The following is a 16387-nucleotide window of genomic DNA, read 5'->3' as shown; positions in this document are numbered from 1 at the left end:
AATGTGGCTTCAGCGAAAGCTTTCCTTCCTACAGAAAGGCCAACTTTTCTTTGATGACACTGGAGGAGAGTTAGCTACAGTCTTCCCACGGGAAAGCAAACCGAACAGGGCAATCTTGAAAGGAGTCTCCAGTATTTCCCTGAATTCAAGGCTGGCCTAGCCAGCACCTCCAAAGCTTGACCTTTAAGGAGGTGGCTCAAGAGGAGAGCCACCTATAGGAGTTAAGAGCCAAGAGAGAAGTAGCCAGCTGGAGGGGACCCAGTGGCAGTCATCAGAGCAGCTCTTGGCTGCAGGAAGAAGTTCAGCATGCTGCATGAAGTCTAGCTGAGATCTGTGTCACATTTCCTGGATTTGAGTGTGACCCAGCCAGAGTCAAACGAAGAATTGTGTGTATATAGACAGACACACACAAGTACATACATACATACATACATACACACACACACACACACACACACACACACACACACACATATATATATATATATTCTTTTTTCTTAAGAAAAGATCTCTCTGTGTAGTCTGGGGAAAGTCTGATACTACATAGCCTAAAGTGGTCTGGAATTTATGGTGGCCTTCCTGCCTCTGCTTCCGGAGTGATAGGGTTACAGAAGTGTGTAAGGACAGCCAATTTCTAAGGTGACCTATGGCCTACTCAGGTCCAACAGATGAGCTGTGTTGGCTGGTACAGGCTCTCAGAGGAATTGAATGGTAGGTGTGAATCGTCAGCCATGGAAGCAGGATGGGAGCTGAAGGACACCCAGGGAGACAGCAGGCAGAAGGTGCCAGCAGCCATGCAATAGGGACAACACCCAGTAGGGGCCCTGTTGTGAGCTGAGATGAGCAAAATGATGAGGTACACTGGGCACCTGCTGTTGTTTTAGGGAGACCCAAGAACAAGGAAGAAGCACTATGTGAATATTCTCAGCAGCCTCCCTTCCTAGTCTATGTCCATGGGACAAGTGTCTATTGCTACAAGATATCATGTCTAAGATAACTCTTACAAAAGAAAGCATATAATTGGGGCTGGCTTACAGTTTCAAAGGTTAGTCCATTATTATCATGGCAGAGAGAGAGAGTGAGAGAGAGAGAGAGAGAGAGAGAGAGAGAGAGAGAGAGAGAGAGAGCATCTGACATGCCCACCTCAAAGCCCACTCCCAGTGAAACATTTTCTCCAACAAGGCCACACCTCCTGATCCTTCTAATCCTTTCAGACAGTTCCACTCCTTGGTGACTAAGAGAGAAATATATGAGCCTATGGGAGCCATTCTTATTCCCATCTGCACAGCAGGCCAGTGGTGCAAAGTGGGGCCTCTAGCTTCCTCAAGTTGTTGCTTTCTCTGAGTATGGACCTATCACGAAGGCTACCAGCCTCCAGCTACCTCTCAGGAGTCAGGAGACCAGGCCTCCCTTTGCTTTTAAGATGGCTGGTTCCATTAGTCATTCTTGGAGTCCCTGATCAAGTGCTGGTATTTTATCAGAGTCCATGCTAAGTGACAGGTGTGTGGGTCAGCTTGTACCGGCCTGCACTGCTATGGGCGGGTAATTGTGTGTATAACATTGGAGATGCCCTACGAATTCATTAAGTTTTGTGCTTTTTCTAGTGTTGGGGGTGGAACCCAGGGCCTGTCATGTGCTGAGCTATACACCCAGTCTTCTTATTACTTAAAAAATTTGGATTATATTAGTTCATTATTTGATTATGACAACTGTCAACATTTTTGCAACATTTTTTTTTTTTTAACTCATGCACCCTCCTCTTGCATTAAGTCATTTGCCTCAAATTGGGTGAAGTGTGAGCAAAGGCTGGGTGCCGACTCATGGTCACAGAAGGCCTGTTTAAGCAAGGGCTGAACAGAGTTCAGAGTTGGGCTTTCTCAAGGCGTTTACTGAAAAAAAATATTTTTGAAAAGTTAGTTTTTACTTATTTGTGTTAACATGTGGATTAAAAAAACTACCAAAAGCTCCTAAAATTCTAATGAACAACAGTTATTGTTAGTACTTTTAAATAATGTATTTCTAGAGTTTTTCTTTTGAGGCAGGCTCTTGGGTAGGCTCGAACTCACAATTTCCCTGCTTCAGACTCAAGTGCTGTGATTTTATGAGTGCACATGCACTTTTAATAACTTCTTTCATGATCATAATTGAGAACTCCATGGCTTTCAACAGGCTAAATGCCAATCACTGTTTTGTTTTCTTTTTGAGACAAGGTATGTATTTTTGGTGGGCTTTGAGCTCAACCTGTAGCTAAGGGTGACCTCAAACTCCTTTTCCTCCCTTCTTTACCTCTCAAATGCTGGGATTGTGGATATGGGATACCACACCCAACACAGATAGACTCTATTAGGCCAGATGGGCATCTGGATTTTACAGAGAAAGTTTGGGACAGTGATGGTGTATGCTTCCAAGCTCAGCACTGAGGAGGCAGAGGCAGGCAGATCTCTGAGTTTGAGGCCAGCCTAGTTGACAGCAAAGTCCAGGGCTTCACAGATAAACCTTATCTCAAAAAAAAAAAAAAAAAAAAAAAAAAAAAAAAAAAAAAAAAAAGAAAAAGCAAGCAAACAAACAAACAACCCTCCCAAACAAAATAAAACAAAACGAAAGAGCTTTAGCGTAAAGGGACAATAACATCTGTAGGCTCAGGCTGGAGGGATGATGGCTCAGATGTTGAGAGCACTGGCTACTCTTTCAAAGGGACCTGAGCGCTATTCCCAGCACCTACTCACAACTGCCTGTAACTCCGGTTCCAGGGAACCAGTGTACATACATGCATACTAACACAACGTAAGATTTTAAAAAATCCTCCTGCTATTGCTTTAATAAATTAAAAGACAGCTCCCACATATACTCTCTCTGGCGAGACTGCTGTCAGTCACATACACAGCTGGAACCCTCCAAAGTCAAACTGTACCAAGCTTAGCGGTGAGGTGTGGAACCAGAGATGTCTGTTAGAGTTCCTCACCTGCTGGCCCAGCCTGGAGGCAGAAAGGTCCTTGCCTGTCCTCTCTCCTTGCCCCCCCATCATGTTCTAGGATTTCTGCCCTCTCTTGTGGGGCGCCGCCCACACATTCCCACGCATTCGCCATTACAAGATGGCGCTGATATCCGGCTGTGGGGCGCCGCCCACACATTCCCACGCATTCGCCATTAAAAGATGGCGCTGATATCTGGCTGGAGTTAGCAGTAAACAAGCCATGTGCGCACAGGCTGGGTAACTTCCGCTTCATGAGTTCCGCCTCTTCTGTGGCGTCATAGGGCCTGGTGAGTTTCAACCAATCAGGGGGCTCCGCGTCCAAGGCAAGGACTGATCCCTTTATAAGGGGGCGAGCTGGATAGCTCGCTCTCTCTTCTTCCTCTCTTCTTCCTCTCTCTTCCCTTCTTCTTCCCCTCTGTTCCCCGCTCTCTGGTCCCGCTCCCGTGTGTTTCCGTTTCGTGGTCTGGTTCGTGGGCTCGTCTGTCTTGTTCATCGTGTTCGTCTTTTGGTTTTCTCCGCCTTCTTCGTCTTTTCGTCATGTGAAGCAAGTACCGGTTTTCCAGAGCAATAAAGTTTACCGCAGAAGGATTCTATTTCGTGTGCCGCGTCGTTCTTGCAGGCGAGACGGTTGCGCGGGACACTCTCTACCCACACACTCTGGGAAACCAAGACTTAAAGAACATCTCTCCTTACTGCACACCCGTGAGGAATGCAGCCACTTCCCACTTGCACAGAGTTCATCTTCTCACTTAACAAAGGCTGTTTCTGGAAGTCTCTCCCTAACCGTAACTTGAACTAGATACCATGCCTGTCCTGGGGAGAGTGAGCTTGGTAGAGGACCGGCCTTTGACCCACTGCTGGACTGTGATGATTCTGTGAGCAAGGCAGATGTTTCCCAGGGTAATCAGATCACCTCTGGAGATCGCCCATTTTACTCTGCATTTCCCAGAGGGCTGCTCCTGGCTCCCCCATGCTGTCTGCTGGTGGAAACCCAGGAAGGGATAAACTGAGCCTGCCCACACCTCAGCAGTATCTGTAAGATGCTAAAAAGGACCAGTCCTCACACTGCAGCACAGGAACCCTCGGCAGTGTGCAGAGTCTTTCTAGCAGAGCAGTGAAGAGTCGACTTCCAGGTTTCCAGTTACCTGAACCTGTTCGCTCTGTCCTGGATGGTCCAACGTATGGATGTCCCCTAGTTCACTGTAGCTCCCTTCTCATCCTAGGAAGCATAGAGGATTTCTTCATAGCCCTACATCTTCTCAGAGGTTCCGTTTTTGTTCTGGTAGTGGAAAGCTCTAAGCACCACCAGGAAGCTTGGTTGATGGGAGTTGAGCAGACCCTAACGTTTCTGGGTTCTCCTTTTCTGTCCTTTCTACCCACAGCTTCAAGCCTAGGGGTGGGGCAATTCCGCTAACAGACTCACTTAATCCAAATGAGTCATTTACCAGCAGGACTTGGTAAGAAACCCTGTACAGAAGACGGGCTGTCAGAACAGGTAACTATTAATTGAATAGTGTTTATTTATTTTTTATTTATGTGTATTGGTATTTTAGCCTGCATGTATGTCTGTGCGAAGGCATCAGATCTCAGAGTCACAAGACAGTTCTGAGATGCCATGTGGGTGCTGGGATTTGAACCTTGGTCCTCTAGAAGAGACCACTGAGCCATCTTTCCAGCCCTAGATTGAACGGTGTTTAAAAATTGATAGGTATAGGGAAATCATGAACAGCAAAGGTAAAACACAAAACCAGTTTTGTCTGATGGCCACTTCACTCAACAAGTGAGGGCACATAATCAAGGAGTTATTAAAAATGTATGACAATCGATATCCTCCTGGGCTAGAACGTAGGTCTCAACAGATTTCCAAGAGTTTTTGCCACTGACCACATTCTTCCACCACATGCAATTAAGTTAGAAATCAATAACAAAAGCAGAATGAGCAGCCCTGATTGTAGGAAACAGGAGCTACCTGTCAACATAATTCATGGGTGAAAAAAATCATAAGGGAAACTGAGGATAGTTAGACCTAGATGACGCCACAAATGACCATGGGGAGTCAAAGCTGGTGGGGTGCATTGAAAGAGAACTTCTGAACCTCCAGGCTAAAGGTTGGTGAGCTTCTTTAAAAAGTCAGCATAGAGACAGACAAGCTCTAGGAAAGAGGATGGGAGGGGAAAAAAGCTGAAATTATAAAGGCAGGAAAAAAAAACCATGCCAATAGTAGCGTTAGGATCTCACTGCAGTTGTAACTGAGGCCTGTCTTGAACTTGCAATCCTCAGGCTCAGCTTACAGGCCTACAGCACTATGCTGGCTATAGCATTAATAAGGCATGATGTTAGTTTTGGCTTTTGTTTTGAAATGTGAAACAGAGCCTCATGTAGACTTGGGTGACCTAGAACTTGCTATATAGCTGAAGCTTGTCTTGGTCCAATCTTTTTGCCAAGTACTTGGATCATGGGTGTACAATGGTAGCTTTGGACCTCAGCTCTGGTTTCAATTTCAAGAACCTGCCTCAATGAATAAGGCGAGGAGTCACTGACAAAAATTCCTGACCTCAGCCTGAGGTCTCCAAACACCCAAACCCATAGACACATGGCAATTAGCAAACACATATGTACACACAATACACACATGTGCATTATAAAAAGAGAAGAAAGGAGTAGAAGAAAAAGAAGAGGAGGAGGAGGAGGAAGAAGAAGAGGAAGAGAAGGAGGAGGAGGAGTTTCTTGATATTGAAGTTGGTATGAAAAGGTCTGTCTCCTTTCCTTTTAGTTTTTATATTTGTCTGTTTTTGTTCTCATGACAGGGTTTCCCTATATATCCCTGGCTGCTCTGGATCTTGCTTTGTAGACCAGGTTGTCCTCGGACTCACAGAGATCCTCCTGCCTCTTCCTTCCAAGTGCTAGGATTAAAGGTGTGTATCACCACACCTGTCTTGTGTCTCTTTTTACCTTTCACCTATGTTTCTAAAATCAGATGTATCTTAAATATAGTCCATTTTATAAGAACAGGAAATTGTTTATCTTGATAATTTTTTTGTAAAATGTTTTGGGAGTTATGAAACATTTTAAAGGTATCCTAATAGGGTGTGGCCCTTGGAGGTCCAACATGCTCCAATGGCTGACTCAATCCATACCCATGGGGATATAGACAGCACAAACCGGACTTGGGTTATTTAAAAGAAAGAGGATGTGAATGTGGAAAGGAGTAGGGAGGGTCTGGGAGGAGTTAGGAGGAAGAACGAAGGGGTGGATATGATCAAAATCCATAGTATAACGTTCTTAAAGAGTAAATGACGGCATTATATTTTTAATAAATCATTTTTGGCACCTAGAGTGCTAGGCTAAGGGTGGGTCAATATTCTTAAGCCTGTATCCTCTGTCATTCCCCAAGCTCTCCCTCCCTTAAACCTCCAGGTCCTGTTTTTATTTCCCTCTTTCTTGGAGATAAGTTCTTCCTATGTTGCCCAGGCAGACCTCAACAATTCTCCTGCCTCAGTGTTTTGAGCAACTAGGCCTTCAGGTGCATGCCAGTACATTCTGCATCATCTTGAGGGACTACAAAAGCAGCCCCAAGCATCTTGCTTCTTCTTTGATAAAAACTCGAGCATACTCATGACTGACCTGTTATAAATGAAGGACACCATGAGCAAAAACTTACTGGATCCGATACCTTAAGCCCTAGCTCAGGATGCAGCATTCCAGGGTGTTGTCTGTTTCCCCTGGTGACCACTAACCTGGCAACAGATCTAGACTCTTAACCGTAAGCATGGTTTGTAAGCATGGTTTATTCTAAGAGGATGTGGCTTTTGTCTTAGACATGTGTTCTGATGCTGTGAAGAGACATCATGACAATAGCAACTTTTATGAAAGAAAGCATTTAATTGGCTGGCTTATAGTCCAGAGGTTTAGTTCACTATTATCATGACAGGGAGCATGGCAACACTCAGACAGACATTGTACTGGAAAAGTAGCTGAGGGTTCTATATCCATATCTGTAGCAAGAAGAGAGACACTGGGCATGGCTTGGGCTACTAAAAACTCAAAGCCCAACCCCAGTTGTAGGGATGGTTCTGATGCTAAGGTCCTATTTTTCGATTGGTCTTGATCAGGAAAGATGCCACCAGCCAATTGCTGGGCAGAAGGAATAGGTGGGACTTCTGGGTCATCGCAGGCAGGCTAGCAGACACAGGGGAGAAGAGTTTTCACCATGTTTTAGAGGGACAAGAGGTGACCAGCCATGTACAATCATGGGAGAAGTGGCCATAGGCTACTTCTTCTCCAGGCAGGAAGATGGGGTGTTGAGCTGGGACTAAAGGTAACAGAGCAACTAAAGTTGACATAGTTCAGGTACTGAGCTAAGAGAAATGGGGAGGGTACACTAGCCGTGGGAGACTAATAATGCCCAGCAATTAATTGAGCTAATAACACAAGTTGAAACTGAGCAAAGTGTGTGTGTGTGTGTGTGTGTGTGTGTGTGTGTGTCTGTGTCTGTGTATTTCATCCATAGATCCAATATTTTCTGGGCTGTGGCTGGTAGTGAGGTCTATTCTAGAGTTAAGGTGGGGTACAAAAGCTATATGTAACACCCAGTGACACATTTCCTCCAGCAAGGCTACACCAACCCCAACAAAGTCACACCTCCTAATCCTTCTCAAGTAGTGCTACTCCCTGATTTCAAATATATAAGCCCATGGGGCCATTTTACTCAAATCATCACAGCTTGTTTTTCAGTTTGAGACAGAGTCTATTTGTGTAGCCCTGGTTAGCCTGGAACTCTAGTTGGTCAGTCTGGCTTTGGACTCACAGATATCCACCTGCCTCTGCATCCCAAGGGCTGAGATTAAAGGTGTGCACCACCACACCTGTTGGATACTTTTTCTTTCCTTCTTCCTTCCTTTCTTTTGTGTGTGTGTGTGTGTGTAGGTTAAAACAATTTGTAGGAGTCAATTCTCTCCTTCTACCATGTGGATGGGTCCTGGAGATCAAAACTGAGGTTGTCATGCTTGGTGGCAGGTTCCTTTGCCTGCTGAATTATGAAGGTTTTTTAATTTTTTTAACCATAAAAAAGTTTAAAAAAATCCACAAGTCCTGGGCTATCTGTACACAACCCTAGCAGATGAACATTTTCTCTTTGAACCAAACCTTACCTATATATACTATACAATTATGTAAAGCCCCTAAATATTTCTTTAATGTCAGCCACCCAGCCAGTATCTCTGAATTATCAAATAATTTGAAGGGTCTCATAGTGAATTTGACTAATGTAGTTTCATCCCCTGCCTCTTTACCCCCAGCTGTCTTTTACTTTGTTGAGGAGTATGGGTTGTGTGGGGTTGGCTTGTGGTCGGTTCTCTGTTTTAGTTACTCTTGCTGTGATGAAACACTATGACCAAAAGCAAGTTGGGAAGAAAGGGTTTATTTGGCTTACACTTCCACAACACTGTTCCTCTTGAAGGAGGTGAGGACAGAAACTCAAACAGGGCAGGAACCTAGAGGCAGTATCTAATGCAGAAGCCCTGGAGGAGTGCTGCTTACTGGTTTGTTCCCCATGCCTTGGTCAGCCTGCTTTCTCATAGAACTCAGGACCACCAGAACAGGGATGACCACACCCACAATGGGCTGGGCCCTTCCCCACAATCAATAATAAAGAAAATGCCCTATTGCCAGATCTCACTGAAGCATTTCTTAATTGCAGTTCCTTCATTTCAGATAACTCTAGCTCATGTCAAGTTGATAAGACTAGCTGGCATGCCCTCTCATTAATTGGGTTCTTTCTGCATTTCCTATAGTTACATCTAATGGATTAATAAGATTAAAATCTCACTATTTTCTGGTTGAGAATAGATGTTAGATTTGATCACATTTTACCTAAGGTTTTCCTTCCTCTAAAAATTCAGGTCGGACATGAGGACTGTGTCATAGCACAAAAAAAGAAAGAGAGAGGGAGGGAGAGAGAAAGAGAGAGGGAGGGAGGAAGGGAGAGCATGTGTGCCAATTTTGCACTGCAGAGAAAAGCAGCTAATAGGCTGCGGGGGGGGGGGGTGGGGTGGGGTGGTGTGTGTCTGTATCAGCTTCGTGGGCTCTAACACAAGCTGTGTGACTCCCAGCATCGAGAGCATTCTTACTCTGGAGGCTGCAGTCTGAACCCAGCATCTGCAGACTCTCAGGGGTGAGGTGGGTGGATTCTGTCTTCCAAGCTTCTGGCACTGCCAAGGTTCCGAGAATTTCCTTGGGACATTGGCTGCGTCACTGTTCTCTGCTGACGTCATCACTCGGCTTTCTCCCTGCGTCTCAGTGTCCAGATTTCCCTTTTACAATACGGACATCGTCCCACTGGCCCAGTGCCACCTGCATGACCTCATCTTAACTTGATTCCTCCACAGAGACCCAGTTTCTAAATCAGGTCAGTGTTGCCAGGTAAGTCAGGCACGAGGATAGCGGAGAGTCTTTGTGGGACAGTTCAACCCATGACAGCCATTTGAAATGACAGGATGGCATGAACTCAACCACACCATTAACTGTTCAATAAAGATGATGTGTAAGGACTACTTCAGGCAGAGGTGGGGTGTAGCCTGGTGGTGTAAGCCCAGGGCTTGGCTCCTGCACTGAAAAACAAAACAAAACAAAAAAACACAAGAGGGCTGTCAAGTGCAGAAGACTGACTGCTCACCTTGCATATGCAGAGTGAGCTCTCAGTTCAGTCCCCAGCAAGGCAGGCACCTCTTATCCCAGCACTCAGGTATTAAGACACAGGAGGATCAGGACTGATCTTGGGCTACATGAGTTTAAGGTCAACCTGGGCTACCCCAAAGCCTGTCTCAAACAACAGAAGAGAAAAAGTGTACCCTCTAAGTTCTCCCCCAGGTGAGACTCACAGAGCTAGCAGAGGGCTGAGGCCTGGAAGGCATCACTCCCTTAGCCTCTTGCCCTGTTCTGTTGGCCACCATACTTCTAGAAACTCTTGTCATCTACGGTTTCAGGAGCAGCTCTTGGGGTGATTACCAATCAAGTGTCAAGTGTAAAAGGGACCTGAGGCCGCAGCACTAGAGAAGGCAGAGGAGGAGGAGCAGCCCTTGTGAAGCAGCTGCTGGTGCTGTGTGGCCAGGTGTTGCTCGACAAGCAGAGCCCAGGCTAGACCTAGAAGGAGCAGTACCATACCAGGTGGTGCCAAGTGTGGCAGCGTAGCCTGGTGGTGTAAGAGGAATCAGAAGCCTGTAGGTTTAGGTGAAAACTTGCAGCAAACAACCTACAAGCCAGCCCAACTAGGGTCTAGACATGTGTGAATGTTCACGAGTGTTTATTCTAGAGCAGATGTTCTGGGCACGAGAGGCTCTGCCACTGGCTGGACACCTGTGTAGACTTACTCCCCTGGGCACACAGGATGAGTGTGGGGGTGTGGAGGGGCCCTGAAATGGAGGTGACAGATGGCCGGGCTTGGTGCTTTCTGATTTGTCTTACTGGAGTGGGTCAGGTGAATTCTTGACAAATGGGAGTATTGTAAAATGTGGCACAAATGGGTAGTACTGTAAAACTACATCAGCAAAGTGTTGTGGGGCAGGGCAGTGGCTTTCAGATGCTCACACCCAGGACCAGACACCAAATGAGTGAACTAGGTAAATGTACTGGGTTGTGGTGTTTTGTAGCTTTCTTTGACTATTAAGGTAAGCCGTCGGTTTTCCAGGAGGGTGGGGTAGGCTACGTGTGTGTTCATTTATTTGTCCAACTAGGAAATAAATCGACACCTTAATATACACAGACTGAAAAAAAAAAAAAGGCCCTGTCAACAGCCTTGTCCGGCAGCCCAGGTCGGCCCTGCACTGAAAGCAGGGGCTGGGGGAGGCCCTGAAACTGGGAAGGTCTCTGCACTGGCAGGAGTGTGCTGCTGCTCCTGGCCCATGTGAGAGATCTCTTTTTAAAACAGATTTATTTTGGGCTGGAGAGATAGCTCATCAGTTAAGAGCACTGACTATTCTTCTACAGAGATCCCGAGTTCAATTCCTAGCAACCACATGGTGGCTCACAACCATCTGTGATGAGATCCTCTTCTGGTGTGTCTGAAGACAGTGACAGTGTACTCATATACATAAAAACTTTAGCAAACTGGTAGATAGGATTTATTTTAATTTTCAATCTGGAAAACAAAACAAAACCCCCAAACAAACCCCCAAACTCTGCTCATATATACACACACAGATATAGTGTCAACATTTTCAGAGCACTGACTCGAGGGGACAGTTCCCTTCAATTGCATGACAATACTGTTTTATGTGTCACAATAAAAGTTACAAGCGTCTTGTCAGCGGTCACACAAACATCATGAGTTTACATTCCAACACACAATAAAAACAAAACAAAACAAAAACAGACGTCTTCCGGTACTTCATCCCGAGACCACCGCCCGCTTCCATAAACGTTTAAAAGACCCAACAGTGGCTGTTTTTGGAAGGCAGAGCCTTTCCAGATTCAAACTAAAATCCTGAGAGATTTTCCACTTAAGAGAACAATCAAGGTTTTATTCGTAGGTATGGTGAAGTCCACTCACCAAAAGAAGTGTAGAAAACCTGCATGAGAGTAGAAATAAATAAATAAAGCGCTGTTGCCAAGCCAGCCTCGTTGTCACGGCAGCCAAAACAGGACACGGAGCGCTCAGAAGCATCACTTGACGTTTTCAGTCGCCTACACTCAAATTAAAACTTTTCAACCAATTGCGTGAAAAGAGAGAGATTGGGTAAAAGGTTTGAAGATGCTCACACTGGGCTGGGTGTCTCTTCAGCAGCACTTTGGGGCGTGCGGCGGCAGCAGCGGTGACATGTTGCGTTTGGACATAAGGCACCGTGATCTGGACGTGCCGTTCACTCACTTTCTGTCACCTGTTCCATCCCAGTGACTTCTTTGAAATAAAAAGTAGTACTATTTCAGGACACAGTGCACTTTAATGACATACAGCATTGGGAATCAATCCTTCAGACGGGTCTGAGGACAGTCTTTGAACGCAAGCCTGAATCTTCAAGCACATAAAATCTTTTCCTATACTTACAAATCACTGGAAAAATACCCATCGCTAAACCCTTAGCCATTTTATTCTCTTCTATTGCAGCCAGTGTTCATGAGGCAAAACGTGACCCCGAGACTATGTTCAAGTTCTCCTGTGAGGGCGTCTTCGGTCACGGTGGTCATTCGGTCTCTGTCTCCTTCTGTTTGGCACCTGATAAGGAGATGAGAGCGGAAGTCTCAGAGCTTCTGTTCATGGTAAGGTTCACTGCACCCGCTGGTCCCACCCAGCCTGGCAGTGGCTTCCAAACAGAGGTAGGAGGAATAAGTGGTCACAAGAACCGCCCCTCCCATTATCACTTCTGCTTCGATATCACATCTTCCCATTCTAAGTGTCAATTCTCTTGCTAAAGAAGTAAAAATAAACAGGCAGAGTTCTTTCAGCTGCCACACTTATAAGATCATCATTTTCTTTTTTAAACAAAGCATTACAACATGTCTAAAGACAACCGTATGTGGCAGCTACAAGTACCTGCTGGGTGTCCACAGGAGGTGGCAGGCAAAGCTACTGGACTACCCACAGGGCACCTCTCCAGCTTTCATCGGAGCAAACCCTCTTTTAAAGAATTTCATGTGTGTGGGTGCTTTGCCTACAGGCATCTTTGCACCATGTAGTGCAATGCCCACAGGGACCAGAGTTGCAGGGAGCTGTGAGCCACTGTGTGGGTGCTGGGCATCAAACCTGAGTCCTCTTTCCAGCCCTGGCCTTTGTTTTCTGAGGCAGGAACTTGCTACATAGCTCAGCCTGGCCTCTACCTTCTGAGGGATACTGTGTCAGGCTACACTTAACTTTGGAAAGAGATTAATAACACATTGGAGCAAAAAGCTGTTCTATAACTTACTCTATAAACCAGGCCAGTCTTGAACTCAGAGATCTGCCTGCCCTGGCCTCCCAGTGCTGGGATTAAAAGCGTGTGCCAGCACCACCTGACTTATCTCTCATAATTTCTGCATGATGCTGCCGCTGGCCAGGGTCCCTGTGAAGGTAACTCTTTAATGGGGTTGGCTCTGTGGATTTTGCATCTGAGGTAGGACTGTGGCAGTTGCTGGGGACTCTTATGGTGAGTCAATTTAGGAAACAGGCTAATTACAGCAGCTAGTCTTAGCTGAGTTCGACCACTGAATTAAAGAAAAGCAATGCCACCACAGTGTGCACATAATTTAATGATTAGCGACTGGAGTTCAGCAGCTATTGTCAGGTCTGTCTTGGGTCTTGTGACCCTGTGGAAAAAGGGTATCTGGTTTCTGTGATGCCACTGGAGAGGTGGGGGGAGGGATATAAAGAGAATATAAGGGAGAATGTGGCAGTGTTCTAAGTCCCATCAAGTCACGTCTTACCACAGACACACAGCCAGCTCTCCACTGTGCTCTCTACCCCTGCTCACCCAAGCAGAGCATCAGAACTTCAAAACAAGAAGGAAAGCCAAAAAAGTCTGCAGGGCAACACACAGGGTGGATGGTAGGGGCTAGACTTCAGCACCTCAGTGCCTGTCCTGGAAACCTATTTATCCATTTATCTTCCTTCTTTCCTCCCTCCCTCCCTCCCTTCCTCCCTCACTCCTTCCCACCCACCCCTCTATCCTCTAAGACAGGCTTTCTTTATGAACCCTGGCTGAACTGGAGCTCACAGAGATGTACCTGTTGCTGTGCCCCAAGTGTGTGGATTAAGCATATGTGATATGCTGGCCTGAAATCTCCATTCTTTACCTGCTGGCGTGAGGATCAGGGCTTGCAGGATGTCTGACAGGGAGATAATGCCCACAATACTATCTGCTTCATTCACTACAACCAGCCGATGGACCTGCAAAGGGGAGAAAAAAGGTCCAAGTGTGAGTTTACTGTTTATGTGTGTGTATGTGTTGAGTACATTTGCCTGTGTGTGTGTGTGTGTGTGTGTGTGTGTGTGTATGTGTGTGTGTGTGCTGGAGCGCACGTGTGGGGAGGTACATTTGCCCATGAACATGTGCACAGAGGCCAGGTTTTGTTAATTGCTTTACTTATTTATTTATATTTTCTGTGTATGAGTGTTTTGCTTGTGCACACAGTGTCTACCACATGCCTGCAGTGCAGCTGGATACCCGAAGAGGCTGTCTGATCTCTGGAGTTACAGATGGTTTTGAGCAGCCATGTGGTTGCTGGGAATCCAACTTCGGTCCGCTGGAAGAGCAGTCAGTTTTGGTAGCTGTAGCCCCACAATAATTTTTTTAGCCAGAGTTTCCCACTGAACCTGAAGCTTGCTACTTCACTAGACTGGCTGTCCAGTGAGTCTAGGGGCCACCAATCTGTCCACCAGGGCTGGGGTTACAGGACTGACTGGTTGCTGCCCCCTCTTAGGTGGGTGCTGGGATCCAGATTCAGGTCCTCACACTTGCAAGGCAGGCAATTAATTTATCCACTGAAGCATCCTCCTAGCCCATGTGTGAAAACTTTAAATTAAAACATTTTGAAATGCATGTTGGAAAAAAATGGCACGCATGTAACTATATAATGAATATAGTTACAAAGCCGGGGCTGCACAGTGGACAGTCTACAGAAAGGTTTGGTAAAATAGAACAGCCATTGCCTGACCAGAGCAAGAAACACCAGTCAATTCTGTCTGCTGAGCTTTTAAATTTCAAAATATCTATAAAGGATTGATGCAGACTGCAAATAATCTATATCTCTGTGTTTGTGCATGTATGTGTTGGGAATGTGGCCAGGTCAATACTGGGTCATTTTAGCTACACTGGAGGTCAGCAGGCCTCACACATGCTCTTGGCTTTCACTGTAGATGGAATTTGGGAATCACCAACAGCGCTATCCCCAACTCCACCACCCCTCAATTTTTAATATTCAATCTCGGCCTCTTGTAGCCAGTTGGTAACCAGCTTTAGATGGCAAAGGGTCTAGAAGGCTGTGGGGATTAAGTCTTTGCTCTTCTCGTCTCCTGCTGTGGCTTTTCTGTGACACTCAGGTATCAGTGTTAATATTCAGGAGGCTACGCTGTGGCAGAGAGAGGCAGGTGTAGTCACTCTGGTGCTCTCATCTGAAAGAGCACACAGTGTGGAATAACATGCCCTCATCTGAGAGAGAGAACACACAGTGTGGAATAGCATGTCCTCATCTGAGAGAGAGAACACACAGTGTGGAATAGCATGTCCTCATCTGAGAGAGAGAACACACAGTGTGGAATAGCATGTCCTCATCTGAGAGAGAGAACACACAGTGTGGAATAGCATGTCCTCATCTGAGAGAGAGCACACAGTGTGGAATAGCATATCCTCATCTGAGAGAGAGCACACAGTGTGGAATAGCATGTCCTCATCTGAGAGAGAGCATACAGTGTGGAATAGCATGTCCTCATCTGAGAGAGAGCACACAGTGTGGAATAGCATGTCCTCATCTGAGAGAGAGCACACAGTGTGGAATAGCATGTCCTCATCTGAGAGAGCACACAGTGTGGAATAGCATGTCCTCATCTGAGAGAGAGAATGCAGTGTGGAATAGCATGTCCTCATCTGAGAGAGCACACAGTGTGGAATAGCCATGTCCTCATCTGAGAGAGCACACAGTGTGGAATAGCATGTCCTCATCTGAGAGAGAGCACACAGTGTGGAATAGCATGTCCTCATCTGAGAGAGAGCACACAGTGTGGAATAGCATGCTGATGGTGTGATGTCATAACTTGCTTTAGGTTAAACACTGGGTGCTCTGGTTAGCTGGCTACCTGTGGCCCTGCGAGAGTCATCTGTGAACAGTTTTAGTAAGAGACACATAACTGAGAGAACGACTTATTTACATCCTATTTCCCCTCAATGTGGCTTCTTTCAAACCACAGACTTGCAAGAGTGCGGCCTTCTCCAGTTTTCTGCACCAATGTGAACTCCATACCCAGCAGGAGGCTCCTGTTAGCCCTACTGTGTGCATCTGGCCCCTTCTCTATGCAAATACATGAGTGGTGACTCTTACTGGCCTCAGTACCTGGCCTTTTATCGTCTGTAGCTCTCACAGTGGATTCTATCATGTCATAGGGAAGAATACCTTTGCTATTGCTGCTTATGACCTATGGAGGGTATATGATTCTAAGGATGTTCATGAGACATTAGGATGCATTCATAAATATGTTAGAACCTTCTAGAAAACAAGATGGATGTAGACCACTTTAAGAAAAGCAAAGATTTCCCATTAAAATGCTGTGCTAATGAGCAATGAAAACAGCGGGGAGGGAGCACTGAGACAGTGAACTCAGACGCCATGTGGAGGCTGGACCTGTAGGAGGGCAGCTAGATTCTCTAGGATAGACACTGGACTGCATGAGGATCAGGGGGATTCTAACAGCAATGGCTCTCAACGCAGCACAGGACTTTATGTGTACAGTTT

The 16387-nt window shown here is 46.0% G+C and overlaps 1 protein-coding gene across 5 annotated transcripts in view; it reads right to left on the bottom strand.

Annotated features, from left to right (window-relative positions):
- Positions 1-11087: 11087 nt before the first annotated feature.
- Positions 11088-16387, bottom strand: part of PRKAG2 (protein kinase AMP-activated non-catalytic subunit gamma 2) — a 227500-nt gene continuing 222200 nt past the window's right edge. For all 5 annotated transcript variants that reach the window (XM_080936436.1, XM_080936437.1, XM_080936438.1 and 2 more), the window contains 2 exons: positions 13736-13829; positions 11088-12182 (listed from right to left, as the gene is read on the bottom strand). In XM_080936436.1, coding sequence (XP_080792562.1) covers positions 12151-12182; positions 13736-13829 — 126 coding nt within the window. In that variant the 3' untranslated portion in view covers positions 11088-12150. The remainder of the gene's footprint in view (positions 12183-13735; positions 13830-16387) is intronic.

The sequence above is a fragment of the Micromys minutus genome (genome assembly GCF_963924665.1).
Source record: "Micromys minutus genome assembly, chromosome: 23".
In the NCBI taxonomy this organism is placed as follows: Eukaryota; Metazoa; Chordata; class Mammalia; order Rodentia; family Muridae; genus Micromys; species Micromys minutus.
Note: the sequence above shows the minus strand (reverse complement) of the source record. Positions and strands in the feature narration are given on the sequence as shown.